Source organism: Cryptomeria japonica, chromosome 7, assembly GCF_030272615.1.
Source record: "Cryptomeria japonica chromosome 7, Sugi_1.0, whole genome shotgun sequence".
In the NCBI taxonomy this organism is placed as follows: domain Eukaryota; kingdom Viridiplantae; phylum Streptophyta; class Pinopsida; order Cupressales; family Cupressaceae; genus Cryptomeria; species Cryptomeria japonica.
The window spans coordinates 296,319,142-296,339,993 of NC_081411.1; the positions used below are offsets into that span (position 1 = coordinate 296,319,142).

A 20,852-nucleotide genomic window follows, 5' to 3' on the forward strand; every position below is an offset into this window, starting at 1 on the left:
TTCGATTAAGGTTTCATGTCTCTCTCTTTCCTTCCTATTGGGGGATAATTCATTGTATATTCGTGATGACTGTAATCCATGGAGGGTAACATTGACTCCTCCATTCATCATCACTTGTTTGTATCTTTTCTCTCTTTTGAAGAGGAGTTTTGTCCCACTAGGTTTTCCTCTTCACTTTGTTTGTGAGAGATTGCAATGTAAATGGGTACTTAACCTGGCCTCGTAGTCGGGACCCATAGTCATCTTCATATTTTGCATCATTTGCATTATAGTCTACTTCTCTCCAAGTTGCACTTAAGAGGGGGTGTTCATGTGAATAAGGTATTTTAACTAACTAGTTCAACAGTAGTTCCTATTCAAATGCTTAAGTTTAGATATGTACTAGAGGATCTTTCCAAAAAGTTGTTAGTGTCATAAGATTATCTTATCTTTTTCCATTTAATTCTTGTTTCCTAAGTCATTGATAAATGTTAAATTAGTTGTCTCATAACATAACATTAAGACACATGTCATAATCTTGTCTAATCTTATCTCTCAACCTTGTCTTTATAAGCAGGGCATCTTATGTACATTTCATATCCAATCAGTCCAGTCTTGCATCTGTAATCAACCAAGCTATTCTTGTCATTCTCTCTTGTGGAGGTTATTTTTGTGTTGCAGGTGATCCTGGGGTGTGGGGAGTTCACAATCAACTCCAACATTATCTTTATACCCTCGACCATGAACTGATTTATACAAGCCATACCATACAAAGAAATTTGGCAATTAAATGTGTCAAATTCAGCCAATAAACTGTCTGCATTTGACATGAGTTATATTAATATATGATAAATTTCTCTCAAAAAACTCAACTAATATAGACCCCAATAAACATGCTTTTGTTATGCTTTAATTGTACTTGTCATGCTATCTCTATATACAGTCTATAGTTGTATGCGCTAGACATTTGCATTACCCACTTTCAGATTTATATATTTACCTATTTTTGAAAATGGATAGAATTTCTAACAATAAAAAGATTTATCCAACACTCTTGGCAATTCCCCATGCCAGAACACTTACAGTGAACTATTTTTACTTGCTTTCTATCTGATGAAAGCATAACAAGCATATTCAGCACTGCAGAACACAATTTACTAAAATAGAACCAGCAGTTACTCAGAGCATCATTGTCTTCTGCACCATCCAGAGAATCAACTGCATTAGTTCAGTTCAACCTGTGTGACCTATCCTATCATAGATGATGTTTCACAGAATCCATTTCTTGTGAGTTTGAATGGTTCAATTGGCACTCATTGCATCTACACGATGCCCACATAGGTGAAGCTTCAAACCTTCCTGAGGAGGTCACTAATCCCAGTACTATTCCAGCCAACTGAAGGACATCTGACAATATCATTTCCCCACCATCAAGCCTACTTATCTTACCTTTTGTAAAAACCTTCAGCAAGTATTATGCCTTGTGAACCATTCATTGTAGAGCTCCCTGGCCTTTTTCACTTTATACAGACTGTATTCCCACTGTGCATAATTACATAATAAAATTTTCCAGGAAACAGCTCAATTTTAATTCAAGTAAATCTTCATGACCCAGCTGTCACAATTAGTTTTTCAAGAGAACCCAGCTTTAATTACGACCAGCATATAGTGATCATCCATATGGGATTAACTAGTAAAAGATCTGAGATCTCAGGTACTTAATGAATAGAATAGATGTCTGATTAAGAATCTTTCCCGCACATATTATTATGGTTTTGTCTTTAACATTGAAAATGACATTTGACTGTACTATCATACAATGCTGGCCTTAAAACTCATTTGAGCACAAATATCTGAATAAAATGATAAATTTTCCAATTTAAATTTCTATATTCAGCACAAGGACAAAATATCCTCACCTTCCACACTACATTCTTGCGGCTTCCTCTTGTAACACATGGATGATGAGAACACAACAAAAGCAGGGCACATGTACTTGGGATTTTTGCAAGAGCTGGCGCTGCAATGACAAGCAAAGCCTTTACTAGAACCCCTTCTGGTGGCACCATGGGTAGTAAGCTATCTGTCACATTTTCTGCATCACTACAACAACAAAATAATGTCAGTGCAGCTTAAAGATAGGCTACCACAAAGATAAGACAAAAAATCCTACCTTTTTAGAATGAAAAGTCAACCTAGTATTAAATTTTCTTTATATAACAGACATGAGAATCCATAAATTAAGTTGTTATTCTCTAACAGATGTTAATGTACAATGCATGCAATTTTTAAAAACACTCCTTTCATTTTGAAAACTTAAAAGACAAGTCAGTGAGTCCTGTTGCCCTTTCATTTTGTAATCTAAAAAACAAATTGGAGTCCTGCAGAATATTTGATACATAAGCTTTCATCCTCATTTGAGATAAGGATGACACCTGTTTCAAGTAAGTGTCCATGTTATAATTTAAATGCTTTACATCACTCTCTAAATAGTTATTTACACATTTGCTACTAGATAACAATTCTTATCAAGAATATATGTAATGGCACTAACAGAAGCCATGTAAATGCTTTTGCAGGTAACCAGCACTCAAGTATGCGTAAGCATCATACAATGGAATCTTTCACACCGCAATTTTCAAATAGTAATCAAACATTTCCTTATAGAAACAAATCAATATCAAGCATATACCTTGTCCTTGCAAACTCCAGGCGTTCTCCCAGTACAGGAAGCCATTCGAGAAATTCAGATAACAAATCTTCTGAAATTTTTGATACAGACGAATGAACACGCTTCACTGCTATGGATGCAAGTCGACGAACCTCCCAAGAAGGGTGACAGAGAAAAAAGAGTGCCAACTGTATAAATCTCAAAACATCAGGCAAGGAATAACTGTAAATGCTGCCCAGATTTGAAATCACACAAAAAAATCAAAAATAGCATCAACATCAGACTTACTTGTAAAAGCTGTTTTGATTGTGTGGATTCAGCCACTCTAGAGATGGTAGAGAAATTTGTTAGCATCATTTCACAATTTCAAGTAAACAATACTCAGATCAAAGATTTTTAATGAGTCATAAGTCACAGTATTCATCTTCAAATAGAAAAGGCATTGATTTTATAGAAAGAATCATTCATCTAGCTCAAGGAAGTCATAAAATAGTTTAAGCATTCTATGCATATGAACCTCTGTGAATGCTCCAAAAGTAGCACCTCAACAAGATCCATAAAAGCCACACAATCATCTACAGCAAATTTTGAAGCCTGGCATGACATACAGTTCAATGAACAAGAAAAAAGCAATAGAAACATGAGAAGATGATACAGAAGACTAAATATTAAGGTTACCATAACATAAAACATTCTTTTGAACATTTAAAGTTGAACAGCAGGTTCAAATACACAGGGCAAAATTAAAAACCTACCACAGTAGTGGAAATCAGAGAAGAATTTGATTGAAAGATCAACTGCCAGATCTTCTCTTTTATGAGCATGTCATCTGCAATTCAAGTGATGTTTTTCCATAATTATGGCACGAAAAACTAAAATAAAGCTGATACAAAATGAGATGGATTATTAAATACAGTTCTGTAGAGGTTAGACTATTCAGGTTCTCCATTATAAAGAAGAGAATTATTTCCCCAATATTGTAAAGTAAGTAACAATAACCCTAACAACGCACAACCTCATTTAATTAATCTGGCACAAATTGAACTATAATTTATCAAATTTCAAATTCCCATCAAGTATTGCTTACCAGCTTTTGTATTAACAGCTGCGATCTTTACCACAAGAAGCAGAGCATAGATTCCCTCCACTCTTTGTGCAGGCTTTGAAGCACCACTTTTAACAATTTGAAGTAATGGCTCTACCAAGGGTTGCATCTACGCAAACAATCAAGTAATATAATATCTTCAAACTCAAATCCAGAATAGGTGTAATAAATCTCTAAAAATTGATCTATAACATCATTGTAATGCAGAATTTAACCCAAAGAGCTTAGCTAGCAAACTTTACCCGTATCAAAATTTCCATGTTCTTGCATGCCATTCGCATACTGCGAAGATGTCCTCTCCGTAGGGCTTCCTTCTCTTTGAGTCCACTAATAAAGAACGATGCAGCGTTCTCTACAATGCCTTCTGTTGATCTTAGAATCCAAGAACCCAGGGCTGACAATAGTGAGAGACGAACATCCTCATTACCTGCAAATTTGGGTCCAGTAGCAGGTAAATTAGATTCAACTGAATTCAATGAATAATTCTACCTGCCAATATCAGGAATCAAAAAATTGATTGATCAGTAAGAAATAGACCATCTTCTTTGTAAGTGGAAATCAAGAAGAGTGATGCAGAGGTGGCCAGAGTGTTTAAGGCTTTGCCAGGAGGTGCATTTGATAAAGCTTGGATTGCATTAAACATTCCAACTCTTTGATAAGGAAATGCTAATTTCCCTTCCGATCCTGCAAAAAAGGTAACATTGCAATTATATAGAACTACATTGAGTTAATACTTCAGTTGTAGACCATCAAAACTGTATGAACTATCAGTGCATCCATACATAGACCTGATCCGTTTCCTGTTTCTTTAGGTCCAGCAGATATACAAAAGAAAGAGTAAAAAGGCCCAAATAAGGATATTAAGTTTACCTAAAGCTTCTTTAAGCACGTGAGAGTTACTTTGGTTAGTAAATAGTAAATAAATAGAAAAAAGGAACAATAAAGAAAGATCTTAAAGTCTGCTAACCTCCAATTATTCCTTTTACGGAATTGAACATAGTAACTATAGCATCAGGATCACTGGACTGCAAGCTTAGATTTTTAATTATCTCCAAAGCCTCCTTCCTTCTGTTCTCATCATTGTGACGAGCCTGTTGTAGAACTGTTGGCAGAAAATCACCAGTATATTTGCTCAAGTCAAGATTTACTAAGTTTAGAAGGACACCAACAGCCTCAAGGGAAAGCTCTGGATTGCGCTTCAACATCTTTATAGAAGTTGGCACCACTATTTTTCCAAAATCCTCATGCCCCATGTGCTTGAAAAGCGGTTGAAAAGCTTCAGTGAGTGTCTTTGGAGGTCTTTCCCTTGAGTTAAGAACAATTTTGAGGTACAGCTCACGGAAACCTGTCTGCATATTTAAAAATACTCAAAAGCATTAGGAAATGATGGCCATGTAGCACAGTTTTGTTTTATAACTGTGTATATTTCAAAAACTCTCCATCTAACAGTAAATAGATACCAATCTTTGTTTACTTAAAACATTTTTTGTTGCATTCAAATATTTACAATTTCAAGAACACGATTCAATGTTCAGAAACTCCTCTAGTAAAAGACCTAGTAAAAAGCAAAGTCTAGAAACAAATACCAACCCTGTGTTCTTCAAACAAAGGAGAAATGTTTGCACAATATTCTAATAACACTGCAATTAACCCTGAGCTGTATTCCATTTTGATAGTTGCATTCTGCAGCTCTCCAACATAAAGTATGAATAAACTTGGCACCTGAGAAAAAGAAAACATTGTCATTATAAGAAGATAGGTTTGTAAGCAAATGAGTGGCATGCAATAAATGCCATGCCTACAATTCCATTCCTAAACAACTTTGGCAAAATGAAAACCTGTTTTGGACATAAACCCTTAATAAATGAGATAAAAGAAGTTCTGTGATGTCCAGAAGATTTATGAATATGAAGAAATCATTTCTGAAGATAACATCCATGATGCACAGAAATAGAGAAGATTGAATTACAAATAGGAATGTGTGTGATTTCACAGCTCACCTCACTAAGGAGATGAATAAAGACTCTCTTGGTAGCCCTGCGTAAGCGTATTGATGGCTGTAGAAGCACACAAAGCAGGGATGCTTGTACAGAAGCAATTCTCGTGAAGGCATTCTTTGATGTAGTAATGGATGGACTCAATCTAACCAGCAGACAGGACCATCTAAAAAGCTTGTAACATGCTAGATTTAAACCAGCCTTTACATGTTTCTCTGCAGATTGAACAAGAGCCCCAGCAAAGGCTTTTACAAATACAGGTTCTCTTAGAGCCTTTGATATGACATCCTCCACAGCTACTTGAGATGGACGATCATCATATATAAATAATGTCTTTAAAATTACATCAACCAATAGTGTAGCACAATCAATATTTATCTCTCCTGCATTTTCATCGGAATCAGCTCACAACAATGAATACGTTTATCAAAAACTTAAAGGTAATGTGAAAAAGTTAAGGAAAATGAAATAAGACAAGCATATGCATGACAGAATTTATTCAATCAAAAACACATGAACATCAGAATTCATGCCACTCTGAAATACAAAAAGTAAAAGCCAGAAGTGCCATCAAATACTTTTTTGGTTTCCTTTGTGATGTTCTTTAGACAACAGGCTGTTATAGGCTTCAATATTGAAATATGTTGCTGATTACTCGGACTATTCTGTACTAATTGTGGTTAGCCATCAGTTATTGATTTTGAAGTGCATAACAAACTTTTACAGTCTATGGAAAGTTTATTATGCAGTCACCTAGCTGAGATATGTCTTCAGTTGCATTGACTATTCATAGTGAGTCACCTAGCGACAAAATGAAACACTGCGGAAACAATTAAATATTACCCAGTATAGTTCACAACTGCAAACTCACAGAATGTATGATATGGATAAGTAATAGTTCATATCAGAAATTCCAACAAATGAGGAAGAACTTAGTGCTACTATTCGACTAATCTACCCTCACCACAGGCTTCATGAACTCCTGGACCTTTTGGTGTATTCTCCTCCCAAGATAAAACCTCCCTACTAGAAACTCACTTTCATGACTGTGCTTCTCAAGTCTGTTATCTTTATGACAATGCAGGTCAACATATTGCAAAGATCTCCTCTCCTGCTACCTGTTTTTTTAATTTACCCAAGTAGAATTAGGAAAGCTAATCAAAATCATGCACTAGAAAACCATCAGACTGGGAAAGGCTTGAGATGAATTACCCAAACAAAGGGGTGGAATCACTTGTTCATTCCATAGAACAATTAATGAGACTATTTGCTCAGGTTTTATCCACTCTCATTGCAAATCATCCATCATGTTCACAAGAAGCCACCATGCTGATCAAGATATCAGTTATAGATGAAATACTTCCAGTGGTTAAAACAGGTAAAACCTCTATGGAGATTTGAAAGCACCTCCGAGATTTGTTGAGACGTCGGATATAGGCAAGACCTTCTTTAAAAATACGCTTTTCTCAATCATGATGGATGAGAAGATGTCTTTGTAAGAACATTTGATGAAGATCAAAGACATCTGTGATATGTTACCCCGAGTTTCCCAGATGGGGGGGCAAGGGGACGGGGAAACGGGGAGACGGCACTAATATAATCGATTTTGAAATATTTTTTACATTTTGACATTAAATACCATTTAGCTTATATATATGAACATATATAAAGAACAACTTTCAAACTCTCAATCAACTTCTTCACAAGAAGAAGTTGATATATAGATATGTTCATTTAGACCTCTCCCATGCCACCACTTCTCCACCCCAAGATGGCTCTCTATGCTCAACATTTCTTGTAAATTGTAGATCATTGTTCTCCAATTTCAAGTTGAGATAGACCACCATATTCCACAAAGAGATAGGAGCTTAGTATCACTTTATTTTTAAATGCCATATCTGTAATTTTATACCCTAGGTATGTTAATCAGATTTATATAATTGATTATGCCCTAGATTGTAATCAGATTTGCAGTATTTTAATAAGCCAACATAATTGATTATGCCCTAGATTGTAATCAGATTTGCAGTATTTAATAAGCCAACATAAATCAGAAATAAAACAGTAGACAAACAAGCATACCCTGGGAAAACCTCCAAGGAGGAAAAACCCAGCATGAAAGACCCACAGGTCAGATTATATATTCTCCTCTAAATCATAAGTACAATACTTAGCTTGAATCTGATCTTCACATATCAGATCTATCACTTCGCATGCTTCAAACTTGCATCAAAATACACTATGTCCTCTTGGACAATTTCGCACAAAACTAGATAGGTTCGCACTCTTCCTTGAAGTTAAGTTCGCACCCTTCTTGGAGAATTCGCACCTTAGCAGCAGAGCTAATTCGCATTTGCATAAGATTCCAAAATGATGATTATTGACTTGCAAATGTCTCTTATTTATACACATTTTAATCCTTGATTGCAAGTCGCCCTCCTTTGGGTTTTGGCGCTAATTTAATTAAGTGGCGTGTGTTTAGGATTGGGCTGGGCATATATTAGAGTCACGTTACCCTAGGATAGGGCCCGGACCTAAAGGGGGTTCGGATGTTGCCTTAAGGCAATCCGAACCCATACATAACCCTAGTTAAGGCAACATCCGAACCCATACATAACCCTAGTTACAAACAACACTCCCTCTTAACTAGGGAGGAGGAGAATACATAATCTGAACCTTTAAGTTCCATCTAGCACACAAGCATAGAATTACATCTTCCACCTAGCACACAAGCATAGGATGGTTCTAGCACACAAGCATAGAAAGTGTAATACACCAGTGCGTCTTTACATTATTACAATTATCCGTCTAGCACACAAGCATAGATTGGATGTAATTCATTCTTGCACACAAGCAAGGAACGATTCAAAGTGCTACAAATAGTCACTGAGATTGAAGCTCCCTCTCAATCAGGGTTCCGTTTTCCATGACACCAAGTCTATCTCTGAAGTACTCGAACTTCACTCTGGATAAAGGTTTGGTGAGGATGTCAGCAATCTATTCATCTGTGCTGATGTACTTTAGATGAATGGCGCCTCTCTGCACCATATCCCGAATGAAATGATAGTGCGTTTCCACATGTTTGGACCGATCATGAAATACAGGATTTACTGACATCTTTATACAGCTTTGATTATCACAATGAATGGTGGTAGGATCACTAGCTTGACCAAATAGTCCAACGAGGAGCTTACGAAGCCACACTGCTTCCCTGGATGCAACAGATACGGCAATGTACTCAGCTTCTGCAGTGCTTAATGCTACCGAAGATTGCTTTCTACATGCCCAAGAGATCACTGCGGAGCCCAAGTTGAAGCAGATGCCTGAAGTACTTTTCCTATCCTTGACACTTCCTGCCCAATCTGAATCTGAGTAGCCTTCCAAGAGGATTGGGGTATTAAGTGAATACTTCAACCCATAACCAATCGTGCCATGCAGGTATCTTAGAATATGCTTGGCAACAACCAGGTGAACACATTTAGGTGAGCTCATGAGCTGACTGAGAGCATTCACAGCATAACAGATATCTGGCCTAGTATTGACTAGGTACATCAAGGAGCCAATCAACTGCCTGTACTCAAAGGGATCTGCAAAATTAAAGTTAGCTGCAGAAACACTTAACTTCTTTAAGTTAGATTCCATAGGAGTACGCATAGGTTTACAATCTATCATTCTAAATCTTTTCAAAATATCAATAGTGTATTTTCCCTGACTTAAAAAGATTTCATTAGCTCTTTCCCATACTTCTAACCCTAGGAAGTAATGCATTAGACCTAAGTCCTTCATTTCAAATTCTAAGGCTAATTCCTTTTTACATCTTATGATTAATTTACTTTCACCAGTGAGAAATAAATCATCCACATACAAAACTAAAATAAGCATCTCATCATTATAAACTTTCAAGTAAATGTTAGCATCAGCATCATTCTTGAAAAATCCTAAACTTAGCAAGTACTTATCAATTCTTTCATACCAAGCATGAGGAGCCCGTTTGAGCCCATATAAGGCTTTCTTCAACCTGCAAACATGAGAATCTCTTTTATGGATTACATAACCTTCTGGTTGCTCAATATAGACTTCCTCCTCAATGACACCATTAAGGAAGGTTGTCTTAACGTCCATTTGATGCAGCTCCCAACCTTTGGCTGCAGCAATAGCTATTATAGACCTAATGGAAGTATATCTAGCAACAGGGGCAAAGGTTTCTTCATAATCTATTCCTTCCTTTTGAGAAAAACCACGTGCTACAAACCTAGCTTTATATTTTTCAATACTACCATCAGCATTATGTTTAATTGTAAACAACCATTTAGAGGAAACAATAGACTTACCTTTGGGTCTGAGTACAATGTCCCAGACATCATTCTTGATGATAGACCCATACTCTTCATCCATGGCTAATTTCCAAGCATGATGGGACATAGCTTCTTCGATATTGTGAGGTTCAGACTCAATTATAATGGACATCACAGAAATGTAGTTGGCGTGATTTTGGAAACTCTTGCTATTTCTAAAGGTTCCTCTGGGAGCAGCAAACCCTTTAGCATCTTGAATCGTATTTCTAACCCAAAGTGGTCACTTCTTGCAAATCACAATATCCTGAGGTATATCGGTAGAGTGCATGGGTTCTGATGGGTCATTCTGAACTCCCTGATCTGGAAGGTCAGTAGACTCCTCCTGTAACTCAGGGTTAGCATCAACTATTGAATCTTGTTTTTCCATCACCATATCATTATTGTTGGTTAATGAACCTTTAGATCTTTTGAAAGCAATATCTTCTTCAAAAGTTACATCTCTACTTACCTCAACATACCTTTGACCTGAAATGTAGATCCTGAAGGCTTTGGAAGATTCGATGTATCCTACTAGGATGCCTTTCTTCCCAGATGGATCCAACTTGGTTCGTTTTTCTTTAGGCACATGAACATACACAGGGCTTCCGAATTCCTGAAAAGGTGTCTTCAGGTGTCACATCCTTTAGGACGTGATGAGGACATCTATTTTGAATATAAACTGCGGTTTTGGATGCTTCCGCCCATAGAAAAGGTTGCAAGTCTTGATCATGGATCATGGCTCTTGCAGCTTCAACAATGGTCCTGTTCTTTCTTTCAGCAACTCCATTTTGCTGAGGGTTATAGGGAACACAGAACTCCCTCTTAATTCCTGTGTTAACACAAAAGTCATAGAAACTACCTGAGGAGTATTCACCTCCATTGTCAGACCTCAAACATTTAATTCGATTTCCTGTAGTATTTTCAACTAAAGCTTTGAATTCTTTAAATCTGTTTAGGACTTCTTCAGACTCTTTAGATTTAAGAAAATAGATCCATGTTTTCCTAGAGAAATCATCTATGAAGATAACATAATATAGGAAACCGCTAGGAGATGCTACAGACATAGGACCACATAAATCTCAATGAATAAGCTCTAACCTTTCTTTAGCCCTACTATCGCTTTTATGAAAAGGATTCTTTACATTCTTACCCATTGCACAACCTTTACAAGCATCATCATGAGATAAACTGAGTTTAGGCATACCTTTGACCATTTTACCGAGAGTGGGAAGAGCTTGAAAGTGAAGATGACCCAATCTTCTATGCCATAGCTCGCATGATTCAGGGGTCTCATGAATGAGAGCTTGAATTGGAATAGCTGCAAGCTTATATAAACTATCACATCTATTTCCAATAATACGAGCAGATTTGAAATTAGATTTCTTAGGCCAAGCGAGTACTTTCCCTTCAGAAAATGCTATTTGCAAACCCTTATCTTCTAAAGCAGAAATGGAAATAAGATTTCTTTTAATACCAGGTACAAAGAGAATATCACAGAGTTGTAAGGAAATACCAGAGTCTAGTTTTAAAGAGGTAGTGCCAGAACCTTTTACCGAGTATCGAGCATCATCACCGATTACTACATGAAGATTGGTGTCTTTTTCAATCAGATCTAAGAGATGCTCACGAAATCCTAAGATGTGTCTGGAGGCACCACTGTCAAGTATCCACGTATTGCTGTCCGTAGGAACATTGCTGGATAGAGCAGAGATAAGAAGGTAATCTTCACTTTGTTCGGCAACTTCATTTAAGTTGGCTTCCCTTTCCTTTGGGTCATTCTGACAATCTCTGGCATAGTGACCATACTTGTCACATCTGAAGCAACGAATGTGAGAGGAATCTCTTGACTTTTTCCTTGGATCGTAGGAGGAGGATCTAAAATCTTTGCTTCTCTTCTCTTTCTTCCAATGACCACCTTTCCTAGATTTAGATAAGAGAACATGATTATCTTTGAGAGAGTTCTTGAGTTTTCCTCTTAACTCAATTCGAGATTCCTCTTCGATGCAATCAGATTGAAGACGCTCAAAGTTGGGACGATCGACTCTTCCACCAATGCTACGAATGAATGGTTCCCATTCATCAAGTAGACCATTTAATGCAATCATAACAAGATCTTTATCTGAGATTTGGCAATCAAGAGTGCTTAGCTTGTCCTTTAGTTCATTGATCTTCATGAAGTAAGCTATGATTGAGTCTTCTTCTTTCATTTTCATGTGAAGAAGTTGTTGTCTTAGAGCAAGGGCCCTGCTGAGATTGTTGACTTCATACATCCCTTCCAAGTATTTGATCATTTCTCTGGCAGATACAAACTTTGATATGACAATGACAAGATGATTCTTGATGGACTCAATGATGATCCTTCTAGCCTTGAGGGAATCTTTCTTGAACAGTTTCAGCTCTTCAGCGTCTTCTGGAGGAGACAGCCTTTCTTCTTCTACAAATTTCAGTAGGTCATTCTCTTCAAGGATCAATAGAATACGAACTTTCCAAGCAGCAAAATCAATGGCTCCCTCAAGTCTATCTTCAGCCTTCAAACCTGACATTTTTAATCTGAAAACAAACAACAACTATATGCAATAATTGATTTGCTAAAATCAGAAGTTAGTGACACCTCAGCTCTGATACCATGTAATTTTATACCCTAGGTATGTTAATCAGATTTATATAGTTGATTATGCCCTAGATTGTAATCAGATTTGCAGTATTTTAATAAGCCAACATAATTGATTATGCCCGAGATTGTAATCAGATTTGCAGTATTTAATAAGCCAACATAAATCAGAAATAAAACAGCAGACAAACAAGCATACCCTGGGAAAACCTCCAAGGAGGAAAAACCCAGCATGAAAGACCCACAGGTCAGATTATATAGTCTCCTCTAAATCATAAGTACAATACTTAGCTTCAATCTGATCTTCACATATCAGATCTGTCACTTCGCATGCTTCAAACTTGCATCAAAATACACTATGTCCTCTTGGACAATTTCGCACAAAACTAGATAAGTTCACACTCTTCCTTGAAGTTAAGTTCGCACCCTTCTTGGAGAATTCGCACCTTAGCAGCAGAGCTAATTCGCATTTGCATAAGATTCCAAAATGATGATTATTGACTTGCAAATGTCTCTTATTTATACACATTTTAATCCTTGATTGCAAGTCGGCCTCCTTTGGGTTTTGGCGCTAATTTAATTAAGTGGGGTGTGTTTAGGATTGGGCTGGGCATATATTAGAGTCACGTTACCCTAGGATAGGGCCCGGACCTAAAGGGGGTTCGGATGTTGCCTTAAGGCAATCCAAACCCATACATAACCCTAGTTACAAACAACAGTATCTACTATGAGATTCACGAGAGATATAACTATTTCATTATCCCAACCAAAGGTGAACATTTGAGAGAATCTTACTTTATTCTTCAATCCTTACATGATACTTTTAAGACCATCAACCTCATTCACTCTTTCAATGTCTTCCAACTAAAGGCATCATACCTTTTTGTTATTGCAGGTTCACCTAAAGATGGAATGAAACGCCATTCTCCCTTCAAAAGATCCACCCAGTCTCACCAATCTTTCCATATTTGCAGTATTCATGGCCAACTACTCTTTGACATTGAGGACCATTTGGTTCACTCATCCACAATCCAAGCAATAATTCTCTCTACCTCCAAGGGTTTGCCAATGATGATGTAAGTGGGAGTAGTTCATTAGGGTTTATTAGCCAAATCCTCTTTGCTAAAATAAATTTCCTAAGTATATCATCAAAACTTGTATTTGTCATTTTGTGACAAAGCATGAAACAGTCAATCCTTCTACTCCAAACTTTGACATGGAATAGAGTCAATTTCGGCATCCTACTTTGGTCATCGTCAACATCTCTTCTTGCATTCTTTCGAGTACTTTTTCTTTCACTTGGTTATTTGTACATAGATCATAGAGCTCAACTTTTCCAGTTAGCCTAGCAAATACTCATTTTAGGATCATTCTATTACTTGTGTTGTTTCATTACTTTAGTTTTACACTTCAGCTCTTGGGATTTGTTTAATACTAGACTTGCTATGAAATTGTCATACTTTAAAGTTTAAAGTGCCAATGACTTCCTTTGATCAGATCTGAAAATATAACAATTTCTTTCTTTCTACTTTAGTTTCACCCAATGATTTCAAAATATTCTTCTTTCAGGACACCTTTGGATTCAGCAAGCATTTGTCAAAACATATGCCATAGTTTTTTAAATGAAGCTTTCAAAGCACTTGGAGAGTGATATGGTCATATCAAGGGGGCAAGTATGATAAAAATAAAAAAAGTCTTCCATACCATTGAACGCATTGCCATCTGAAAGATAAACTTCTATGCATATCTATTAAATCCATGCTCACAACATAAACTGACAACCAATAAATAAGATTTGCATATCAATGACTGTGCGAGACTGTAATGATTAAGTATGCATACTAATGAATTGAACAACCTAAAATTTATGAATATGGTAGCACTGAGAAACATTCAGTCCTAACAGCAGACTAGTGTTTATGTAAATACAAACATGGTCACATGATATGCAATAATGCCAACTCTACATAGTGATAGGTTGTTTTAGATATGGCATAACCATAATTCCACATAGCTTGGAGCAAAATATTCCAATCCAACAAAGAGAGTATTAAATCATAGATCAAAAACCAATCCTTGGCATAAGCGCTTGATCTTTTACCAATCATTAGTAAATTTACAAGTTCGTACTTGGACAGCTTTGGCTGTGGTCGTGATGACAACATGGGCTATGAGATACAAATAATTCTTGCATTGAGTTTTATTTGTTGAAAAAGTGGAGTTATATATCTTGCATTATAATGCTCTTGTGACAATTTTTATGTAATATATGAATTAATGCACCAGGCATTAAAATTCATACCCACACAATCATCAAAATACGTGACTTCATTAAAATTCTTTATTAATTCCGCTTCTCAAAGCTCGCACATTAATGGAATAGTCTAAAAGATCGAAATTCTTTAATAATCATAGTTTGAGGACTTGGCGAGTTTTTCCAAAGACTCGCAGGACTTGAGTCCTAAGGTTCGCTGAGTTGACTCGCCAAAGACTCGTGAGTCAAGTCTTAGAGAAACTCTGGGAAAACTTGCCGAGTCCTAGCATGAGACTCGGACTCACGAGTCCTAATGCGGAACTCTCACATCTAGTTGGGACGTCCAACAGCTTTAAAATTGGGTTTTCTTGTCCAAAACAAATAGGGTTGGAAGAAGCAAAGAAGAGAAGCATATGAGATCGAAATCAACACAAGTGATATTTATTCTCTTTTTTTTTTGTTTTCTTCAATTGAAAATCAGAAAAATCTTGAAAAACGGGGGGAAATGCTGGCAAAAAAATTTCCATTTCCCTTTATAACCTATTTCCTAGTATTCTTAGCTTGCTTTTTATTTCTATTTTTTTCAAATGATTGATTATCAATTTTTTGCTATTTTTTGCAAAACCCTACTGCTTTTCTAATTTTTTCACATTGAAACAGCAATGTCAACATTTAAGTCAAGACCATGTAGATGAGACCCGACATGGAAGTATGGGATACCGGTCAGTTGTACTGAATGCAGTAAACGGATGATAGGGGGTATTAATAGATTAAAATATCATCTCGTCGAAATACTTGGACAAATGTGGAGATATGTGGTGCATCTACTCCGAAGATGGTTAGAGAGATGAAGGCCCTTCTTGCTAAGTATGAGTTGAGAAAAGAAGAAAAGCAAAAGACAAAGGAAGCACTAGCAGCAATTATGAGTCACAATGTATCCACTTCTACGCCAGCAGATCCCCTTGGTGGCCCAAGTCCAAGCATCTGTCATTTACATTCATCTTTTGGTAAGAATCCTGAGGGTTCTTTTTCTACTACTAGCTAGATTCCTTCATCAGCCCCAAATTACTTTGTTCCACACAATGTTCCAGGAGCACAACCTTCACTTGAAGCTACTAGTTGGAATATAGAAAAACATTAGGAGGCTAGGATGGCAGCAGCAAACTTTTGGTCCTACAATAATTTACCTTTCAATGTGGCGAACAGCCCATATTGAGAAGGTCTAGTGAATACATTGATAGTTGCAAGTAAGGGGTTTAAGACCCCAACAGCTTGATATTTTAGTGGGCCATAGCTAGAGGAAGCCATAAAAAATACATATCTTGCGATTGATGATCAAAAAAAAAATTGGCAGAGAAAAGGATGCAGCATCTTATCGGATGGATGCACAGATGGATGGAATAAGACTCTCCTGAACCTTTTAGTGGCTTCTAATGGTGCATTGGTGTTCCTAAAATCAATAGATGCCTCTCATGTGAAATCAAAAATGCTTAGACTTTGTACAACTTATGAGACAAGGTGATCTAAGAGGTTGGTGTTGAGAATGTTGTCCAAGTTATCACAGACAACACAGTTGCATATGTAGCTGCAGGTAGACTACTTATGGAGAGGCATCCTACAATTTCATGGACTCCTTGTGCTGCACATTGCTTGGACTTCTTGTTAGAGGAAATTGAGATGATTGGATGGGTAAAAATTGTGGTGGAAAATGCTAAAAATGTTACCAAATTTAACTACAACCATACTTGGGTCCTTTCTTTAGTAGAGTGACACAATTTGCTAGCCACTTTCTCACATTGCAAAGCATTCTTGGTGTCATTCTCATCTCAAGCAAGTGTTTGTGTCTGATGCTTGGTTGGAGTTTCCATTCAACCAAAAAAAATGATGGGGAGAAGAATGTAAGTATAGTTTTTGATGACACATTCAACAAAAACGGAGAGGAGTTGATCAGGGTAAGTAACAAACACAAACATAAACTTTGTACAAGATAATTTATTTGTTGTTTTTTAGAGTTTAATTTTGTAATAATTTAAAATTTGTTTTCATTCTTTTAGGTGGTTGAACCTTTGGTTAGGATTCTTTGTATGGTGGATGGAGAGGGCATGCCAATGGGTTTCATTTATGAGGCCATGGATAGGGCCAAAAAGGCCATTTCAGATTACTATAGCGGAAACAAGAGAAAATATAAAATCATTTGGCACATCATTGATTGTAGATGGACAAACAAACTCCACTAGCTAATACACATGCCTTTGCCTACTTCTTGAACCCAAAATTCTACTTCCCTGATATATTTAAGGCTAATAAAGAGGCCATGGCAGGTGTTATTGCATGCATTGATAAGATGGCACCTAATCGTGATTTGAGAGACAAAGTTCTTGATGAGTTGGAGGTAAGATTTGTTATTATCTTATTCAAAGAAGCAACAATTGGGAAAAAACCCGATTATACCTAATTAATCGAGAGTCGGATTGGAGCCGATTTTTTCCCCTAAAAAATCGGAATTAATCGGTCAACGATTTTTACCAATGGTCAACGATTATTTCACATTTTAATCACGAAAAAAACACATGTTTAATCCAATAAAAATCACACAAAGCCCACAAAACAGAAAACTACTGCGAAAACCCTAAAAAATCTACAAAAATTGCTATTTATGGTGGCGCGCAGCAGTAGGTTATTCATTCAGCTTGGGGTCGAAGAAATTAGTTAAAATTTGCAGTAAAACTGGTTAAAACTAAATAAAATTCGTTAAAATTTGCAATACATTCGTACGGAAAAGAATAAAAGTTTTTATTAGGGCTTTTGAAAACGGAATTTCTCAAACTCGTGATAGCAAAAAAATGGTGGGTGAGCTGTGAGAGGAGTTGTTGTGAATCGAGCCTCACGTTGAATGTCAAATCCACAAGCTTGCAATCTGCTCAGGAAGTTTTTGATTTATCTATAGATGTTTTTAGGCTTTCATAAAGTTTAAAAACATTTCAAACATATATTTTATATTTTAATAATCAATGTCCATTAAAAATAAATATTATTTTACTTATATTAAAAAAAAATTTAAAATGATCGTTTAAAATATTTAAATTTAGTATTATTTTACTTATTTATTTATTTATTTGAAATATTAACATTTAATAATTAAACAAATTTAAATATTTAGATTAATTTTTTAAATTTATCAACTTAATATAATTATTTTAGACTTTAATATTTATAATTATTTTTTACTTTAATATTTATAAATTATAATTTTGTGAATATATTATGTATATTTTTAAAAATTTAAATTTATATAAGACAACTTTAATCACGAATTTATTTTCAATTTTTTTACGAACTTGAATTTGAACCTTGTGACTTAGTATACATATGTTTGTGTATGTCTGTGTATGTACGTTTGTTTATGTGTTATACATGTGTATGTCTATATGTTTGTGTGTTATACGTATTTATGTATGTCTGTGTGTTATACTAGATACATATAACACACAAACATACAGACATACACAACCATACACATACATATACACAACCAATAAACTACAAATTCTACTGCTACTGAAGTAAACAGGAATGTGTAATTTACACATACGTATCTATAAGTTTAATACTCATCTGGCTTAACTTTCTAGTATTAAACAATTAGTATCTATAAGTTTAATACAATGAGTATCTATTTTCTACAATTCATGTGTTGAAGTGTCTATTTTACTTGCCTACAATATCTCTATGCTATGGAAATGACCTTAAATATAAAAAAAAGGTAGTTTTTAATTGTTTTTCTACAATTTTTTATGTTTTTTTTGTAAATCCGATTTTTTACCCATTTTTTCTTGATTTTTTCCCGATTTTTTGAAAAAATCTTCTACTTTGTTTTGTCGATTAACTCCCTGTTGTGACCATTTCACACATCGCCCCATTAAAATGGGGACCCCCTCTTTTTGCTTTTGTTTCGCCTGTTCTTCTCTCTGCTCTTAGGGTTTTGATTAAGTGAGTGAGTTGTCTAGACTAGGGTTAAGCCTTAGGGGTTTCTATTGGATATTTTCAGGCCGAGTCTAGTCAGGTTTTTGAAGGTTATTGAGCATCCTCCCGAGGGTTGCAAATTTTGAAATAGGATGAGCCTGTCAAGAAGGTCAGGTATGTCTCAGGATAGGTCCAGTCAGAGTTTTTAAGGGCACATTCAAATTTGTCTAAGTGTTAGCATTTTAATGATGGAATTGTGCATTTTTTTTGTCTGGGTAATTTTTGACCAAATTTTTGATGGCTTGATAACTGATTCCTGGCCTTGGAAATGACCTAATTATGCCTTGTGAAGTGATTCAAGACCTAAATTTTGGATATTTTGGCTTATAGAGGTAAAATCGCTCCTGTCCCTCTCCCAGGGACCAAGGCGAAAATGATATTTGGTGCATCTTGGTTACTGACTTGTTTTAATTGTTTTGCGCAGGGTCGCCAGGGGATATGATCGGACGTGAATTGAAGATTTTGAAGATTTTGAAGACTCAGAAATGACAAGCTTTTAAGGTTTAGGGTGAGATCGCTCCTGTCCTTCACTGAAGGACCAAGGCGAAATGGTTTACTTAGATCATTTTTTGGCCTTGGTTGATCGAACTGGAGCATCAAGGATGCAAGGAAAGATGAAGCAAGCATAATGGAGTATCCAGACTTAGTCGTTAGCAATGAAAGGTTGAACTTTTGGCCTTGAGGACAAAAGGCGCTCCTGTCCCTCACAGAAGGACCGGAGCTTGAACTCCAAATTTGCATTATCCTTGCAAGATTTAAGTGATTTCGCAATTTGAGGAGGACAAGGGAAGTATGTTTTGCTCGTTGAATATAACTTGAATGGGCCACAATGGAGAAAATCGACCCAAGTTGCAATAGGCGCTCCTGTCCCTCTCCCAGGGACCAGAGCGATTTTCAAAAGGAAGCTCCTGTCCCTCTCCAAGGGACCAGAGCGATTTTCTCAAGAGACAAATTTTGGGCAAAGGTAAAGCGAGTTTCAAGTTTGACATGAATGAAGGAAGGCATGATCGATCCATTGAAGATAATTTTGAAAGTTTGCAAAACATAAGTGAGCTCATGATGGCCAAAGCGCTCTTGTCCCTCTCCTAGGGACCAGGGCGAAAAACACATCATCATGTCTTCCCCTCTAAATTTAGACGAATCCAGGCCAAGGCACAAGATGGCAATGATATTTAAAGTGCTACAAGGAAGGACGAAGTTGCAAAGACCACAAGACTTGATGAAAATGGCTAAGGCGCTCCTGTCCCTCACCAAGGGACCAGAGCGAAATCTTCAAGTATGCCTAATTTTAGAATGCCACTTTCGTTTCAAAGACTCAAGATGGAAGGCGGAGTGATATTCTACGTTTAGAAAGTGATTTAAAGATGACACGATCAAGGGTTTGTACCAAGAACTAAAAGGCGCTCTTGTCCTTCACTCAAGGACCAAGGCGATTTCATAAAAAACAACCATTCCCTTCCAAAACCACGTCAAGGCAAGGATATGCAAAGTTAAAAATGTCCTTCGAAGGACGATGAACAAGGAATCAACCCTAAAAATCAACTATCTTAAGCACAAATACAAAAATCACTCCTGTCCTTCACTGGAGGACCAAGGCGAAAATCCTAAGAGGGTCAATTTTGCCTTGAGAAAGCAAGCAAGACATGCACAGAACGAGCGATAATGATCGTTGCCTACCTCACATCATGAATTGGCAATTTGGAAGACAAAGTCCATGGACAAAAGGTAAGATCGCTCCTGTCCCTCACCAAGGGACCAGGGCGAAAATGTTTTAAAACAAGCTCCTCCCAAAGGTCACAATAAAATTCCAAGTAAGAATGCTATTTTGGACGTCCAAGATAAGACTTTGAACGTAAAAAGCAAGAAATACAAAGCCAA

The 20,852-nt window shown here is 36.5% G+C and overlaps 1 protein-coding gene across 6 annotated transcripts in view; it reads right to left on the reverse strand.

The window, feature by feature from the left end:
• Nucleotides 1-20,852, reverse strand: part of LOC131048585 (protein ILITYHIA) — a 212,581-nt gene that overhangs the window by 164,445 nt on the left and 27,284 nt on the right. For all 6 annotated transcript variants that reach the window (XM_057982586.2, XM_057982589.2, XM_057982588.2 and 3 more), the window contains exons 3-13: nt 5,756-6,135; nt 5,346-5,477; nt 4,723-5,104; nt 4,293-4,439; nt 3,998-4,182; nt 3,738-3,864; nt 3,406-3,479; nt 3,168-3,244; nt 2,939-2,975; nt 2,672-2,838; nt 1,899-2,082 (exon numbers count right to left, since the gene is read on the reverse strand). In XM_057982586.2, coding sequence (XP_057838569.2) covers nt 1,899-2,082; nt 2,672-2,838; nt 2,939-2,975; nt 3,168-3,244; nt 3,406-3,479; nt 3,738-3,864; nt 3,998-4,182; nt 4,293-4,439; nt 4,723-5,104; nt 5,346-5,477; nt 5,756-6,135 — 1,892 coding nt within the window. The remainder of the gene's footprint in view (nt 1-1,898; nt 2,083-2,671; nt 2,839-2,938; nt 2,976-3,167; nt 3,245-3,405; nt 3,480-3,737; nt 3,865-3,997; nt 4,183-4,292; nt 4,440-4,722; nt 5,105-5,345; nt 5,478-5,755; nt 6,136-20,852) is intronic.